At 35.4% G+C, this 17,748-nt stretch overlaps 1 protein-coding gene across 1 annotated transcript in view; it reads left to right on the forward strand.

The window, feature by feature from the left end:
- The window catches only part of LOC144976598 (short transient receptor potential channel 7-like), a 203,480-nt gene that overhangs the window by 179,373 nt on the left and 6,359 nt on the right, over window positions 1–17,748 (forward strand). The window contains exons 15-22 of the mRNA XM_078920893.1: window positions 113–131; window positions 970–1,121; window positions 2,559–2,719; window positions 3,490–3,688; window positions 4,814–4,979; window positions 11,675–11,805; window positions 12,625–12,780; window positions 13,590–13,656. Of these exons, the coding sequence (XP_078777019.1) occupies window positions 113–131; window positions 970–1,121; window positions 2,559–2,719; window positions 3,490–3,688; window positions 4,814–4,979; window positions 11,675–11,805; window positions 12,625–12,780; window positions 13,590–13,656 (1,051 nt within the window). The remainder of the gene's footprint in view (window positions 1–112; window positions 132–969; window positions 1,122–2,558; window positions 2,720–3,489; window positions 3,689–4,813; window positions 4,980–11,674; window positions 11,806–12,624; window positions 12,781–13,589; window positions 13,657–17,748) is intronic.

Raw genomic sequence — 17,748 nt, forward strand, 5'->3', positions numbered from 1 at the left:
TGTAAATAGGCGTTTTGTAGATTTACGGTTTATTCACCAAAAGACACGATCTAGCAATAAATAATCATTTAAGAGGTTTTGGTCCATTTATCTCCTCTGATTGTTTCTTAAGCTGCCTCACACCTTGTTCCGTTTGTTTGTACCGTGCATTGCTTCGATATTGTTTGATTGGGCGTGATTTTGTCCTACTCCGTCGATTATATTTCTTTTTTCAGTTTTTGGATTCGCTTAAGTTCATTGCAAAACTGTATCACCAATAGCTAATTATAATTGGAAAGATAAACAACGACTTGATGTGAAGGGTGATAATAACAAAACTAAAATAATTGCCCCTGTTGCAAGACGATGTCCTTTAATACACAACTGAACGTTGCAAATTCTGCTCTCATTTTCAACAACTCAACCGAGGATGAAATGTCTCTTGTATAGGGAATAAGATTAGCGGAAGAGTAGCGTCCCTTGATTGGACGTCACCCATAGTCTGTGACGTCACCGGCGAAAAAGTTATTAGAGAGAGAACGTCATGTTGGTTGTGCGCATGCGTCTCTCGTCCTCGTATTTTCTACTTATGATAAATAGTCATCATCGTTTAACAAAAAGAAAAAAAAAAACTTCGTCTTTAACTCAAGTCTTTTCTTATCTCTTTCATCCTTTGAAAAAAAAATATTTTTAACACTTTACTTACCCTTTCAAGGCTATGTAGGTTTAATCCAGAAACGGTGGCTCCCTCAGATCCTTAACCGCCCCTCTCTAACCGCTGTCTTATAGCAGGATATTGTTCCTTTCACAGTGAACAAGAAAAACGTTTCTACAGGGCAACTGCCAATCAAGGAAATATTACTATTTTGTCATTGCTTTTTGAATTTTTCCCCCAATACAATTTTTCATTTTCCGTTCCTTTTCTCCCCTTTGCCCACCTTTACACCCCTCATCTTCCTTCTTTTTCAACCAACCCTATGACGGTTCCAGATCGTATTTTTTGGCACCAACTCGATCCCGTGAACATGGCCGAAGGGAATTTTGCAATCGCAAACATCCTAAGTTTTTCGCGAATCACCTTCCTTCTTCCTGCCAATGAAATCCTCGGACCCTTGCAGATCACCCTGGGGCGTATGATGAAGGTGGGGCGGCTTAGTCTGCTTTAAAATCATTACATTATACAGAATTCTCTCATTCTTGGGTTTTGAAGTTACGGACATGTTCCCTGTGGTGCACCCTCAAATTTGCGAGTGCACGATGTGAACAAAGTTCGTTTTCCAAAACGCAAGAATGCAAGAAATCATTAATCCTATCCCACGAACGATTCTGATTTTGTTGGGGTTTTTTGGGGTTTTATTTTATTTGGAGACATTTTTTAAAAAATATTTAAATTAAATTACTGCCATATTTATTAAAATTTGACGCTTGACAAACTGACATGACAATGAAACAGTTTTTATAAACTTCAGTGTTACTTTATTGAATGGGGTACTGATACTCTTGATAATAATAATAATGATAGTAGTAGTAGTAGTAGTAGTAGTAGTAGTAGTAGTAGTAGTAGTAGTAGTAGTAGTAGTTGTTGTTGTTGTAGTAGTAGTAGTAGTAGTAGTAGTAGTTAGTAGTAGTAGTAGTATAGTAGTAGTAGTAGTAAGTTAGTATAGTAGTATGTAGTAGTAGTGTATAGTAGTAGTATAGTTAGTTAGTAGTATAGTTGTAGTGTTGTAGTAGTAGTGATAGTAGTAGTAGTAGTAGTAGTATAGTAGTTGTTGTAGTAGTAGTAGTTATAGTAGTAGAGTAGTAGTAGTAAGTAGTTAGTAGTTGTTGTTTGTTTTTGTTGTTGTTAGTTGTAGTAGTTAGTAGTAGTAGTAGTAAGTAGTAGTATAGTAGTAGTAGTATAGTTGTAGTTGTAGTTAGTTGTGTTGTTGTAGTAGTAGTAGTAGTAGTAGTAGTAGTAGTAGTAGTAGTTGTTTGTTGTAGTAGTAGTAAGTAGTAGTAGTAGTAGTAGTAAGTGTTAGTTGTTGTTTGTTGGTTGTTGTTAGTATAGTAGTAGGTATTAGTAGTAGTAGTAGTTATAGTTATAGTAAGTAGTTAGTATGTTGTATGTGTGTGTAGTAGTAGTAGTAAGTAGTAGTAGTAGTAGTAGTATAGTAGTGTAGTAGTAGTAGTAGTATAGTAGTAGTATAGTAGTAGTAGTAGTAGTAGTAGTAGTAGTAGTAGTAGTAGTAGTAGTAGTAGTAGTAGTAGTAGTAGTAGCAGTAGTAGTTCTAGTTCCATTATCGTATTTATTTTTGTAAATATTTTGATTATCGTACAGAATCTATTTTACTTTCAACGAAATGAAACTGGTCTAGTTATTAGCACCACAAAAAGTACGTAGTTATCTATTACTTGAGATTATATTAATGATATATGACCAACTGTCTCCAAAAAAAAAAAACAACTTATGGTCATCTGGGCATCTGGGCAGGCATTCTATTCATTTCAGCAGCTAAGTATAATTTCTCCACACATTTTTGTGATTAAACCAATAAAACAACAAAAACAATCCCTAACATTGCACACTCTCACGCCCTTAGGATATTGCCAAATTCGGTGCCCTTTTCATGCTGGTCATTTTGGCGTTCATGGTTGGATTACACAACCTGTTCTGGTACTACAGCGAGAGGAAGACCATTGAACTCTACTTGCCGGACCGACCTGACAGTGGAGTGGTGAATGCAGAGGACAATTTCGGAGGGTAAGTTGTGTTTGTTAACTCACTCAACCCTAACATCGACTATATCCTTATTTTACCCTGGTTATTTTTACCCCATGCTTATTTATTACATTTTTATGAGGCAAATTATAGGCGTAGTATCAAAGCTAATGTTTTTCATTTTTACATGTTAATGGTAGTTGAATAAAACTATTTATATACATGCTCATTTTAATGGGGGGGTTTTTCTCCAATTTTGAAAAGTAGCAAAAATCTCTAGGATTGAGTAAGTTAATCAGTCAACTGACGAACCCTGGGAAGTCATTTATTTAAACATTTATTGGCCAGAAAACTCGTCCTTCAAATATTGATCGATTTAAATGACACTCGTCTCGGCAAAACTTTACAAATCTAGGACTTTTAGGAAGACCTCACGAGGTCCCAGTTTGAGAGTATTTTTTACCAAAATGTGAGTCATCTGAATCAATACATATTTAAAAGGCGAGTTTTCTGGCCAAATGTTTAAATTGTGTATTTCCAGAGCCCGAGAGTGTTTTAGCACTATTCAGTATCAATAAAGAGCTCGTTTTTATAAGGTGGCCTATGTTAATTGTTGGCAACAATATGGATATATATAATTTTCAATGTATGTCTTCATTTATTTTAAGAATGTAATGTGCCTAGAAATTGGAGTAAAGTGCTATACAATTGTCATTTATTACTATAATATTTTTAATTATTATTTTGCTATTGTGAACTAGCCGATGATTCATTTTAATAACTTTTACAATTTAAACACACGTCCAAAACAGGGTCTTAGCCACTTTCCGAACTGTGTTCTGGTCGTTGTTTGGCCGAGGAGAGCCTAATGCGGTAAAACTGGGTGGTTATAACAACACGTTTACAGAGGATATTGGTTACATCATCTATGGTGGCTACAACATCGTCATGGTTACAGTTTTGCTCAACATGTTGATCGCTATGATGACCCGGTCATTTACCTACATTGCTGTGAGTTTGAACAATCACCCTTTCATCCATTGGATAAAAATTGATAACTATCTATCTATCTATCTATCTATATATCTATCTATCTATCTATCTATCTGTCTATCTATCTATCTATCTATCTATCTATCTATCTATCTATCTGTCTATCTATCTATCTATCTAAACCGGGACACGCACAATTCCGTCATGACCCAAACAACTGTACGCTTGGACCATTATATAATATAATATGTGACCCATCGTCTCAAAACGGTATTATGTCTGAACGAACCAGATGCTTAAAAGCCGAAGTAAATGTTAAACTGGTCAAAAATATAAATTGTTGGCATTAGCACCTTAACATATATGGTTGTCATTCTCCTCAATAAATCATATAAACTCAACACAAGTCTGATATTTCTGGCTATAAATTCAATTTTCAACATCTTAACCAACCCGACTTAATACCGTTTTGAGGCGAAGGGTCACATATGAACATATTTGAACATTTATATAGAGCATTTCCACCGAGTTGCCCTGCTCAATATGCGCCATAATGTTTCATTTATTCCCCCCCCCCCCCAGCAGGTCGTATGAAACCGTATTTTAATTTCATGAAAATACGAATCGCCTGTTTGCCTGTTAGGCACACTTTTTATACCAACACTCTCACAATACCAGTCACTGCCTATAGTAGCCAGGTACTCATTTACACCAGAGTCGAGGGTAGAACCCAAGACCTTCCGATCCGAAAGCGAGTGTCATACCACTAGACCACATAGCCGCATGTATCCAACAACTTACAGGAAAAGTGTTGAACAACAACCTGGCGATAGGGAACAAAAATGTAATTTCAAAAAACTGCCCTATTTCAATATGTAACTCAAAGGGGCGTGGCTATATTGGTTGATTTGGTGCCTTGCACCGCATCCATCTTGTAAAAATGGATCACAGCATTTTTTAAAAATAAAACTGAGAAATGGTATATACCGCCTCTTATTTATATGAGAAAGTCTTTTCTTTAATTTTTTTTTCTTTCTTTTGTATTTACAAACATAACATGTTTTAAGTCATTTTCTTCTGATTCTGGCTCCACCTGACTAACCTTTTTTTCCTTTCTTTTCTTCCACCTTTCGCAACATCCAGGAAGACTCTGACAGAGAATGGAAATTTGCCCGTAGTTTGCTGTACATGGACTACATCCAGAAAGGCGGCACCCTACCTCCTCCTCTGAATATTATCGGAACACCAAAGGCAGTCTTCAGGTTTTTCTTCTGCTGTTGTTGCAACGACGACGATGACGATGAACCCGGTGAGTTCGTTGTTTTGGGATTTGTTTGTTTGTTACTGTTTTTGTTGTTTTTTGTTGTTTTTGTTTTAGTTTTTGTTTTGTTTTGTTTGACTTTTTAAAACATTTGGGTTTTTTTTTTGTTTGTTTGATCTCTTTTTTTTTTTGGATGGAGTCTCTTTTTTTTCTTTTTGTTTTCTTTCTTTTGTTATGGAGCGGGGGGGGGGGGTTAAGGAGGGGTGGGGAGGTTTTGCTTGCTTTCTATTTTAAATTTTATTTATGGATTTTTATTGGGAGGAGCATCATTTATTTTAAAAATTATTTTTTTTATGCTTTCTTGTCTGTAATGTCCTCTTTTTCTGTATTGTTTCATTGAAACATTTTATGTATTTTGCAGCATTTATTGAGCAGATGGATTCAACTCGTTAGTAGGGGCTGGAAGTATTGGAATGGTCAAGAACTGAATTGGGCTATCTAAAAGGCCTTATATAATACAAATCCAAAAACATCTTGTGTTGTTCCCTTTCAATATATTGTAATATTTTATATGTAATGCTCAATTTTCTTAATGTACACCTGCATACTTCTGAGAAAGTTCATAAAACGATCTGTTTTAGGTTCCATCTTCAGAGCAAAATAAGGCAGTACTCACATTCAGTCAATCGTGTCGAAAATGAAAATGTGGCACTAAATCACATATTCTAGTGTAAGGACTTAGAAACGTTATTCAACCTTGCTGATGGTAAACTTTCGTCACTAGCAAGGTCACTCCTGTTAAGTTTGTAACTTCAAATTTTGAAGATTCCACAGACCACAGTATTTTTCTTTCATTGGAGATGTGAGACTATTCCATTGTCTCAATGTCAATGGTATGAACGAGTACAAGTGGAAATCCGCTCTTGAATTGGGAATCATAAACTTTGATGGCTTCCTCTTATCTTGTTGAATAGCACTGAGGAGTAAATTAACTTGATCGTTTAGGCCTTTGCAAAATATTGTTACTTTGTCACGCTTTCTTCTTGTTGTAGTCGTTCGAGATTTAAATCAGTTTCATGTTTTTTATCTTTGTCCATTTGATTTATACATTTCACTGCTCTGTTTTGTATTTGTATTTCTTCATAAAACCTACCGATTTTAACAATGTCAAGCATTGAGTTCTGGTCCAGTGTTGGACATTGGAATCTACATGTGGTTTGGATGGCTGAACTCGACGGTGTCTGTCTCGTCTTGTGAGAAATATGGGCGTTACGGAGTGTGGTTAGTGACCCTATGGATGACCAAATTATCACCCCGTCGTTGTGGGTTGGACACTTAACACGTATTAACACTCTCCTTACCAGCTATATTCAGAATATATCTCCAAAACTTCACACCCACCCAACACAAAAACAGACATTTCTAACTCAAACAGAAACATTCTATACAAAATACTGTTCTACAATATGAGCTCTATTACAGAATGTCAAGTTTTTATAGCTATAGCAAAAAGAAATGAAATCTGGATTAGAAAAGTGAATGTTGCATCGTAACAAATGTGACGGTTTTCCAAAAAGTGGTATGGAGAGGGTTAACCCTCTCCTTACAACCTGCAGCAAAATCGGCACATTTGTTACGACACAATATATAGCAATGACTATCCCCCACAAATCTTTGGGCCTCTTTTTCGCTCACGAAGTGCCCAAATTCGCGACAAAATATGGGACGAAGCCGTTTCGTATCTGCTATTTTTAAAAAATTAATTACGACGCTGTTTATCGATAGATATGACTGAAAGTTGGCACACAGTTAGAAAAAAAGTTATTTTAGATTATGTCAAGCGACAAAACTCGTACAATTACCAAAAGACCGTTAAAAATAGATTTTTACTCTTTGGAGTAAAATATTTCTAAAACTAACGGGCGTGTAGGTTTTGTCGCGGACAAGGTAATACATGAACATTTCTTCTTTTAGGTTGTAAAATTTCATATGAATATGACGAGTACTTTTCCCGTATTTTTCAAAACACTATCCTAATTTGTTCTTCATTGGTAAAAGACAAAGCCATTTTGCCCCCCCCCCCCCCCCCCCCCCCCCCCTACAGCCCGAATCACAAGTTCAAAACGATTTGGCACCAAACAGCGGCTGAGCGAGTCGTGGCAAAGCGCTTTCTGATTGGTTGACCTCGTTTTAACCCTCTTCCGCACTAGGACAGGACTGTCCTGGGACAGTCCTGTCCCAAATCTGTAACATATAGAATTTAGAGAAATCTTCCGCACCTATTAGGACGGGACAAAACAGTCCCGTTGTGTCCCAAGCCGTTGTGAAATGCTACAAAATCAACGGGACAGGACTGTCCCAGTCCCGTGTTCATATTGTTTGTGATAGTAGAAAAATATAGCAGACTTCCGCACTAGGATAAAAAAGTCCCAGACCTGGCGGCGCCGTCTCAAAATTGAAATGCCTGTCTTTATTTTCTGCATCCCTACTACTACTGATACTACTACTACGACTACTACTACTACTACTACTACTACTACTACTACTACTACTACTACTACTACTACTACTACTACTACTACTACTACTTCTACTACTACTACTACTACTACTACTACTACTACTACTACTACTACTACTACTACTACTACTACTACTACTATTTCTACTGTTGCTTCTGCTGCTGCTAATGCCACTAATATATCAATACCTACATCCCTTACATTTTGTATTTATTTCCAATTCCATTGTATTTATTTTCCAACAATAGTCCACACTTTATTTTAGTTCACTGTCTTCTATACTGCATTACACAGTTCCTACCCGCCTCCCCTCTTTGAACATAATTAAGTACGCACCTTTTATAAATGTCTATTGCTCTGTTTTAATTCGCGCTTCCTCACAAAGTAGCATACAATTTCCTGCCCATCAATGTTTTTGTTTATGCATCTTAACAACGCCACTACCACATTATCTCATTCGTCTGTAGTTTTTAATTCATCATGTGTTGTTGATGAAGGGGAAACCCGAAACGTCCATTTTATCTGTTTTCGTATATTAAACTGAAGCTTACATTCAATTTCACAGTTATGATTTATTTATTTATTTCAATTCTGAATATAAAAAAGCAAGAACAATTCAAAAAATAATTCTATGTGATGAAACCACGTACAGAAGGCATAGCAACATAAACATTTTCGGCAATTTAAAAACGTATGTTTATAAATATAATTTAAGAAGTGTCACACTTTGTGACACAGTAGTAACGTGTCTAAAACCGGTCGCACATCTATTCGGTACCTTGTGGGATCAATCATCTTTATCGTTATTTATTTCGGGAATTTTCAATGAAAATATTTTTAAGTAAGTCCTGAGCCACTTGGACTCATTGTAAGACAAATTAACTCCTTAGAGCCTTGTAGCCAATGGTGCAGGAGTTATTCCGGTTTCAATAGCGTGAAGCGGACAATTAACGTATTTGTTTGAAAACCTTTGAACAGGACGCTAGTCTATCGCAGATTACTATCCCAGCTTGACAGGTACCCTTTTACACCTGAATGGAGTGAGTGATTGGAGTAAATTTTCTTGCTCTAGAAAGTACAAATTGGCTTCGGTCGGAATCGAACACAGAACCTCTGAGTCCAGAGTACAACGCGCTAACCATGGGCCATCTTGCCTCCTAAGCTTATAAATCCATCCGGAACTTATCCATGTTGCTGTAGCGTTGAGCAGACAGATAATAGTTTAAAATTTAAAAAAATAAAATTCCCTTTTTCATCCCATAGGGGAAATTTTTCTCGAGGGTCTATTCCAAGGGAAGACTGGAATAACCCAGGCATCAGCCGCAATGCAGCGCCGCAAATTGAGCTAGGGCGAGGTATAACCCAGGCGTTAGCCGCAGTGCAGCGCCGCAAATTGAGCTAAGCGAGGTGACTTACTCAAGGCAACACAACGCATCAGCGGGTGATCGAACTGATGCCTTTCGGGTACGAAGCAAAGACCGTACCACCGAGCCATGCTGACTTTCTATTATCCTCTTGAATGATGCTAGTCCGTCAAAGATTACTTTCATCAGCGAACTGGTACTCATTTGCACCTGGGTAAAATGAGGTGATTCCAAGAAAGTAATTTTAAGATAAGATCGGAGATCACCATAGAGTCTACGGAATTGAGCCTTGAGCAATCTTTGGGTCATTAAAGGATGCACCCAATATTGTTTTCTCTTTCAATTTGTCTTTTTTTTCCACGTAGTAAAGCACAGAAATATGCAACCTCTATTTCATCCATTACTTGTAGTAGTAGTAGTAGTAGTAGTAGTAGTAGTAGTAGTAGTAGTAGTAGTAGTAGTAGTAGTAGTAGTAGTAGTAGTAGTAGTAGTAGTAGTTGTTGTTGTTGTAGTAGAAGTAGTGGTAGAAGAGGTGGTAGTTGTAGTGGTGGTAGTAGTAGTAGTAGTAGTAGTAGTAGTAGTAGTAGTAGTAGTAGTAGTAGTAGTAGTTGTAGTAGTTGTAGTTGTAGATGTAGTAGTCGTAATAGTAGAAGTAGTGGTAGTAGTAGTAGTAGTAGCAGCAGTAGTAGTAGTAGTAGTAGTAGTAGTAGTAGTAGTAGTAGTAGTAGTAGTAGTAGTAGTAGTGGTAGTAGTAGTAGTAGTAGTAGTAGTAGTAGTAGTAGTCGTAGTAGTAGTAGTAGTAGTAGTAGTAGTAGTAGTAGTAGTAGTAGTAGTAGTAGTAGTAGTAGTAGTGGTAGTGGTAGTAGTAGTAGTTGTAGTAGTTGTAGTAGTAGTCGCAGCAATAATATTACTCTTGCTATAAGAATATTTCATGATTATATAAATCTTATGTAAACAAATCCCATTGTACAGTGTAAAAAATCATTATCGTCATGTCGTATCTTATGTTGATTCATAAAATGTGAATTATTAGAGTTGTACCAAGGACTTATTTTTTAAATTATTAATTTATAATTCAAACTATTAAATCACTAATCTATTAATTAGAAGATTTTACATTATTATTATCACCATTATAATTATCATTATTATTACTATTATTATTATTATTATTATTATTATTATTATTATTATTATTATTATTATTATTATTATTATTATTATTATTATTATTATTATTATTATCATTATTACTATCATTGTTTGCCTTGCTTTATTATTGATTTTATTTACTTGATTTGTTGATGAAAATATTATATTCTTGTATGAGTTATATTGACAATTGCCTACAAATAAACTTTTGAATCTTGTAAAAAATAAAATAATAATAATGCATTCGCGCAGGCGTGTCCCGGGACAGTCCTGTCCTAGTGCGGAACCCCTTTTGAATAGAAGTTTTCTCCAGTGGGACAGGACAAATTTGTCCTGGGACAGTTTTGTCCTAGTGCGGAAGGAGTCTTAAAGTTCATGACTAGTCAAAATGTCTGCGCGGTCTCACTGGCAGAGGGGTGTTTATCGTCTGCCATTGCGTTTGGGTTCAATAAACAGCTGATAATTTGACTGTTTAATTTACAAGAATTTAAGAAATTATAATGTTAAAAGTTTTCGATTGCAATATGATCTACAATCTCAGCATGGGTTTAATTATTGTGTTACAAGTCACGTTCCATCAGTAACCTTTGTCCCCTTGTCCAATTTCTCTTTTCCTTCTATATTTCTTTCGTTTATGTACGCAATCCCCCCCTCTCTCTCTCTCTCTCTCTCTCTCTCTCTCTCTCTCTCTCTCTCTCTCTCCTTCTTTCTCTCTCTCTCTCTCTCTCTCTCTCTCTGTGTGTGTGTGTGTGTGTGTGTGTGTGTGTGTTATATACTCATTTCTTAATATATTTCTCTGTGTGTTATACTAATTTCTCTCTCTCTCTCTCTCTCTCTCTCTCTCTCTCTCTCTCTCTCTCTCTCTCTCTCTCTCTCTCTCTGTGTGTGTGTGTGTGTGTGTGTGTGTTGTATACTATCCAGCTCTAAAATTATATAAGTTAGAACTCTTCTAATGTTTTCATCATATTCTCTATCAAATTTGCCATAAAATTGCGAAGTTTCAATCTTTTAATCCACTTATTACGCAAGATACAACCAAAGGTCGAAAAAAATGCCGAAAAAGCGTCCCATATTTTCGCGTTTTTTTTCCTCTTTGCGGGTCATCCAAATAAATGACACCTTTGAAACTGCATAACTTGTTTATTTATGAATGGATTTTCAAAATTCAAAAACATTTTTACTCAGTGGAGATAGGGCTTTGATTACAGACAAAAATTTTCCTCAAAAAGAGAAAAAAACATTTTTCATAGTCATTGCTACAATATACATTTTTCTTATTCAGATGTATTTTCTACATCACAAACTTTGAAGAATGATCTTTGTTTCTATTAATAAGAACATAACGTTGTTTTGTAGAGAGCTTATTTGAGTTTTAAAAATCAATTTTTCTGCTGGGTAAGCCTGCCATTCTGGGAAAAATACTGAAATTGATAGGTAAGGAGAGGGTTAACACGATATTCAGATGTGAATGAATGCCTAGCTATAGGCAGTGACGGAAATTGTGAGAGTGCCAGTACAACTAGGACGCCTTAAAAGTAACCTGTACTGTTCGAAACGGAAATCTGGTTCTATTGAAACATCGAGGACAAGAGCGCATTGTGGACGACGAATACTTGGGAATGCGCATTTTAAATGTTCAAATATTCCTAATTAATTGTATTTGCATTCCTCCGCTTACCGCAAACCATAATATCTTGTTTTGCAGAAGCTTTGGATGATTTTGAAGAGCCGCCAGCGATGCCCCCACGCCGTGGACGGCCACAAGCATTAGACAACGGTGTGCCCAATATCAAGAACTCTCCTGTGAGAAAACAAGCTTCTCTCGAGGGCGGAGGGGTGAGTAGTAAATAAATAATAGTTTTATAGTTAATAGTTATTAATAGCAAAGTGAGATGATGAGAAGATTATATTTTGCATGTATTTCAAGTGGGTGGGGGGGTATGTAGAGCAATATCTTTTACCAATTGGATTCAATAGTCTGATGTCACGTCGCCCAGCAAAGGCGGCCATCGTGGTTCTAAAGAAAGAAAATCGGTACGTTTTATTCTTCATGCTGGCTAGAACTTTTCATATGTCTTGTGATCAGAATGTGTAAAAGTCAAAACATGATCAGATTTTTAATTTTTTTTCCCTCTGGATACGTTTTTATGCTCGTCGGAGAAATATTTCATAATGGCGTCCGCCATTGTTCCGATAGTTTAGACCCAGTTACTAAGTTACAATGCGTCATTACGAGGGAAGTGACGTTAAGACTGTTGAAGCGTATTGTGATCCCAGTGCTAAACAAGGTTTTATAGCAACACAGAACATGTAAGACTCAGTCACAGACTCAGTCACTCTGGTTTTATATATATATATATATATATATATATATATATATATATATATATATATATAAAGCATTCCTCCCGTCGTAGCCTACCGTGGACAGTGAAGACTATTTATGTATGAGATATTTTGGAAGACGTTAAGAAAGGCGTCCAGAGACCGTCACAAGTCAGCATCTATGGTCGATGTTCCATTTTAATATTAAAAAAACGAATAAAAGGGAATATCTAACTAGCATTGATAATTTTCCTTGTTAGGCCTAATGATAAAACTGAAATAAAGTTAATACATTCTCATTTTTTTAAATATACATTGCTCCAATTGAAGAGCGCTCATCCTAGTGACGACATTTCCGCCGTAGAGTTGTATGAGGCAAATGGGCGTGTCAACGCAGGATTTGAAGGCACTCCAACCAGAGCCACGCCCTCAAAACGACCTGCTATTGTCAACGTGGAGAATGAGGAAGAAAATCTTACTTACCAGGTAAATCCTTTAATAATATTCCGTTGAATTGAGTTGAGACGACGTGTGATTTTTTGCAGGTGTACTTACTTACTTACTTACTTAGACCGCCCCTTGGGGCGCCCAACATGAGCCACAAGTCTTCGCCATTCTGTCCTGTCCTCCATAAGCGTACGCAGCTCCCGGGTGTTGTCCATTCCTGTGTCATCTAGCAGACAGTCAATGTAGGTTTTATTCTGCCTGCCTCTGCTTCTGGTTCGCTCAGGTGGTTCCCGTAGCAAAAGACTGCTTGCAGGTCTAATACTCTAATTACTTCAGGCACTTTCGTTTTTTTTTCCTTGAGCAAGATTATTAACACCCCAATTTTCTCACCTGGACAACATGGGTGATTCCTGTTGACATCAGACATCTTGTTTGATGAGTTATCTATATTCCTTCGTGGAATGCCTCGGCGACGATATCTTATGATGTCGTGGCGGAAAAGGCATAATATAGTACTCCAAATTGTTTTGGCCTCATTGTTGTAATTGAAGAAAGAAGTAGCAGTAGAAAAAGAAAAAGTAGTAGTAGTAGTAGTAGTAGTAGTAGTAGTAGTAGTAGTAGTAGTAGTAGTAGTAGTAGTAGTAGTAGTAGTAGTAGTAGTAGTAGTAGTAGTAGTGGCAGTAGCGGTAGCAGCAGCAGTTGGAGGTGATGGTGGTGGTGGAGGAGAAGGAGGAGAAACTAGATGAAGAGTGGAAAATGAAAAGATTGGTTTACAAACGTTAGATAATCTATGCCATTTGCATACTTATCAATCACATCTCTCCATTGTATTTTTTTTAATTTGCCAGCAAACCATGCAAAGAATTGTACAGCGCTACATCTTCGACATTCAACGAGAAGCGGAAGTTACCGAGGGTATGGCGTACCTTTACAACTTCTCTCTTTATATCTTTTTAATATATCTTTGCTCTCAATTCCAAATTTATCATCCTCTCATCAATATTGTCAATAGTAATACGTCTCGTATCGAGTTGCTCAAATAATAAATTCATTTTATGTGTCTCAAAAAAAAAAATTTAAAAAATAATGTGTCAAATTAGATGCTCGTGTCTGCTTTTCTCAAAACGATACACTTGTTAGCTTGACTCGTTCTCTGCGACTTAGCAGAGATGATGCAGTAGAGTTGTTACTCTCGTTTTGAATGTGACCACAGTTAAGGATAATAATTGAACGTTTAAGGATAGTTTTAATATTCGTCCTCTTTACGGATTTGCTCACCTAAAAGAAAAGTTAGATATAGGTGACCCTTCGCCTCAAAACGGTATTAAGTCGGGTTGGTTAAGATGTTGAAAATTGAATTTATAGCCAGAAATATCAGACGTGTGTTGAGTTTATATGATTTATTGAGGAGAATGACAACCATATTTTAAGGTGCTAATGCCAACAATTTATATTTTTGACCAGTTTAACATTTACTTCGGCTTTTAAGCATCTGGTTCGTTCCGACATAATACCGTTTTGAGACGATGGGTCACATATTGAGACAGGAACCTTTTATCATGCCGTCATTTATTTTTTTGTTAGTTTGTTATTTTACTGTTAGACAAAATAAAATTCTATACGAGACGTATTATTTTGGTTTTAGTTTTAGTTTTTAAGCATACAAGTGTGTAGTGAGTTTATTTGTGCAGCCTTGTTTTCTGTTGTATAGTTGAGAAAGCTATGCAGATGTGCCTGTAAACCTGCTTGTAGTTAAGACCATCTTACCATAGAAACGAAGAGAATTACAATCATAATAGTTTGTAATTATTGGGGAATCATTAATTTATTGAGTTTTACAATCAAAGGGAGCAAATTACAATAATAATAGTTAAAGTAATTATGAGGAATCATTTAGGTATTCAGAACACAACGTATTACAGGTTACAAACTATTTACAAGTTTACAATGTAATCACCTATAAACTGTGGAGTAATATTCCATCATATTGGAGGTTTCCACTGTAGCTTCACAACATCCACAAGAAGAAGAAGAAGAAGAAGAAGAAGAAGAAGAGGAGGAGGAGGAGGAGGAGGAGGAGGAGAGGAGAAGAAGAAGAAGAAGAAGAAGAAGAAGAAGAAGAAGAAGAAGAAGAAGAAGAAGAGAGAAGGAGAACCATAATTTATTTCTTGGTGATATGGTTGCTTTAGCCACCATCATGGTTCATTGGTCATTTAACAGTTTCAACCACAGTGCTCCACGCCCAGCTCATCATCCATCACCGATACAATTTATAGCATTGCACAAGTAGTGTTTTCCAACCACTTACATTCCACAATCTAGAGTTTAATCTTTTTTTTTTTTACTCCTTAAATTTTGCAGTATCTATAGGAACAAATATTTTTTGTTGTTGTTGTTTGTTTTGTTTGTTTTTCTTTTGTTTTGATTTTTGTTCGATTGTTTTTTGAGTTGTTGATTTTTTGTTGTTATTTTCTTCTTTTTTATTTGTCTGTTTTGTTTGTTTTGTTTTGTTTTGTTTGGGTTTTTTTTTTTTTTTTTTTTTGTTATTTGTTTTTTTAATGTCTGCTTCTTGTGTATTTTTTGTTTTTGGTTTAACTTTTTGTTTTTGTTTGTTTTTTGACATGTTAGATTCCAATCTTCTTGTTTATGGTTCGAGTTTATTCTTAATTCTGTCATCAACTTTTCTTTAAAATCAAACGCAGTAGCCTGACCTCTTGGGTTTATATTTAAGTTCCAATAATATAATATATCAAACTCGTGGTTGGAGAATACTATTGTATGCACTTTTTGAAAGTAAATATCTTTTCCCCATCCACATTATATATGTTTTTCCCTTCACTCCCCACACCCCACACCCCACAACCCGCAACCCTCCCCCCACACAATTCAACACCTCCCTAAACCCCAGATGGAATTGGTGGTTAGTTTTTATATGTTTTCGATATTTGTATATAAAATATCACGATCACCATTTCAGAATAACATATCTCAGTGTTGACACTCTTTTAAAAAACGTGCACATAATTTCATGATTTGGCGGCTTCAACACACCCCACGCTGGTTAGGTCACTTTTACTAATGATCACCCTCCTGCCTTGGAAATGAATAGCTGAATTACCTTGCATATCTTTCTATCAGATGAACACGGAAGTGGCCGCTTATTATTATTATTATTATTATTATTATTATTATTATTATTATTATTATTATTATTAGTAGTAGTAGTAGTAGTAGTAGTAGTAGTAGTAGTAGTAGTAGTAGTAGTAGTAGTAGTAGTAGTAATAGTAGTGGTAGTAGTAGTAGTAGTAGTTAGTAGTAGTAGTAGTAGTAGTAGTAGTAGTAGTAGTAGTGGTAGTAGTAGTAGTAGTAGTGGTAGTAGTAGTAGTAGTAGTAGTAGTAGTAGTAGTAGTAGTAGTAGTAGTAGTAGTAGTAGTAGTAGTAGTAGTAGTGTAGTAGTTAGTAGTAGTAGTAGTAGTAGTAGTAGTAGTAGTAGTAGTAGTAGTAGTAGTAGTAGTAGTAGTAGTAGTAGTAGTAGTAGTAGTAGTAGTTTAATTGTTATTAGTATTATTAGCAGTACTACTAGTATCTATTGTTTAGTAAATGGTTAGTTGGTGATTTAACTTTTTTGTTGATTTTGAACCTGTTTTCATCTTTATTTGTTCCATTCTTTAATTTATTCACATTTTTAAAAGTTTTATTTTGATTAATGTTGATAATATCAGCATAAAGTGATTGATTGTAGTTCAACTGAAACCCTCAAACCTAATTCAAAATTCTGTGAAAAGAGACAACCTATTATTCTATTTTTTTAAATCCGCTTTTGTAATTTAACCCTCTCCTTACCAACTACAGGAAAATCGTCACATTTGTTACGATACAATGAACATGTTTCTCAATCAGATTTGTTTTGTACATTACAACATTTTATGAAAAATCGTTGTTTTATAAAGCTTGCTATGCTGCATAAAAATATGCATATCTAGTAGATATGTACATATTTGTAATGAATTTAAGTGTAAAAAGGCGAGTTCTGTGTTGGGAAGGTATAATATTTTTGGAAAAATCATGAATATGGTAGGTAAGGAGAGAGTTAAAAATATAGAATCAGTAATGTTACACTAAATATGGCACTTAGCCCTCTCCTTACCACCTACTGGAAAATCGTCACGTTTGTTACGATGCAACCGTCGATTTTCTCGTCCAGATTTCATTTCTTTTTTTCTATAACTATAAAAAACTTGACATTCTGTAATAGAGCTCATATTGGCGAACAATATTATGTATAGAATGTGCTTGTTGCTTTTCTGTTTGAGTAAGAAATGTCTGGTTTTGTGTTGGGTGGGTGTGAAGTTTTGGGGAAAATTATGAAAATGACTGGTAAGGAGAGGGTTAACGGCGAAATTTGGTGGGATTTTTGTCTTCTGCGTGATTTTAGTCTTGAATTCAGTGAAAAAGAAAGCAATTAGGTTATCAAGACATTGCCATCTGGTCAGTCATTTTGATCCAACTTTTCACTGCCCAGCTTACACATAATATCTATTATAATAATATGGATCACATTATTACTCGTAAATTTTGATATTTTCTACACGTCAGCTTTTTATGTAATGATAGATTTGGAATACTCTCAAATTTGATGACTTAAACTTGATACAATGTGCTTTTTTATTTTACATTCTTGTGCTTAAGATATTTAAAAGAGATTTATTTAAGAATATTGCATAAAAATATCTATTTCTTAACCTGGAATATTTAATGATGCTTTTGTTTTTACTACATCGCTTTCTTTCAATGATTTCATTAAATAACTTTTCGATCACTGTCAAATCTGTCTTATTTTCTTGTGATCAAAATCATCAAATAATCAATGCTCTTTTTTTTTCTTATTCTTATTCTTTGAGGAAAAATAACAGCTAAATACTGAACCATAGTTGTTTGGTTCGTTTTATTTTTTGCTTTCTTTTGTTTTTGTTTTTGTTTTTGTTTTTTGTTTTGTTTTGTTGTTTT

The sequence above is a fragment of the Berghia stephanieae genome, chromosome 7, assembly GCF_034508935.2.
Source record: "Berghia stephanieae isolate SIO BIC M18660-M18661 chromosome 7, UCSD_Bste_1.3, whole genome shotgun sequence".
Classification (NCBI taxonomy): domain Eukaryota; kingdom Metazoa; phylum Mollusca; class Gastropoda; order Nudibranchia; family Aeolidiidae; genus Berghia; species Berghia stephanieae.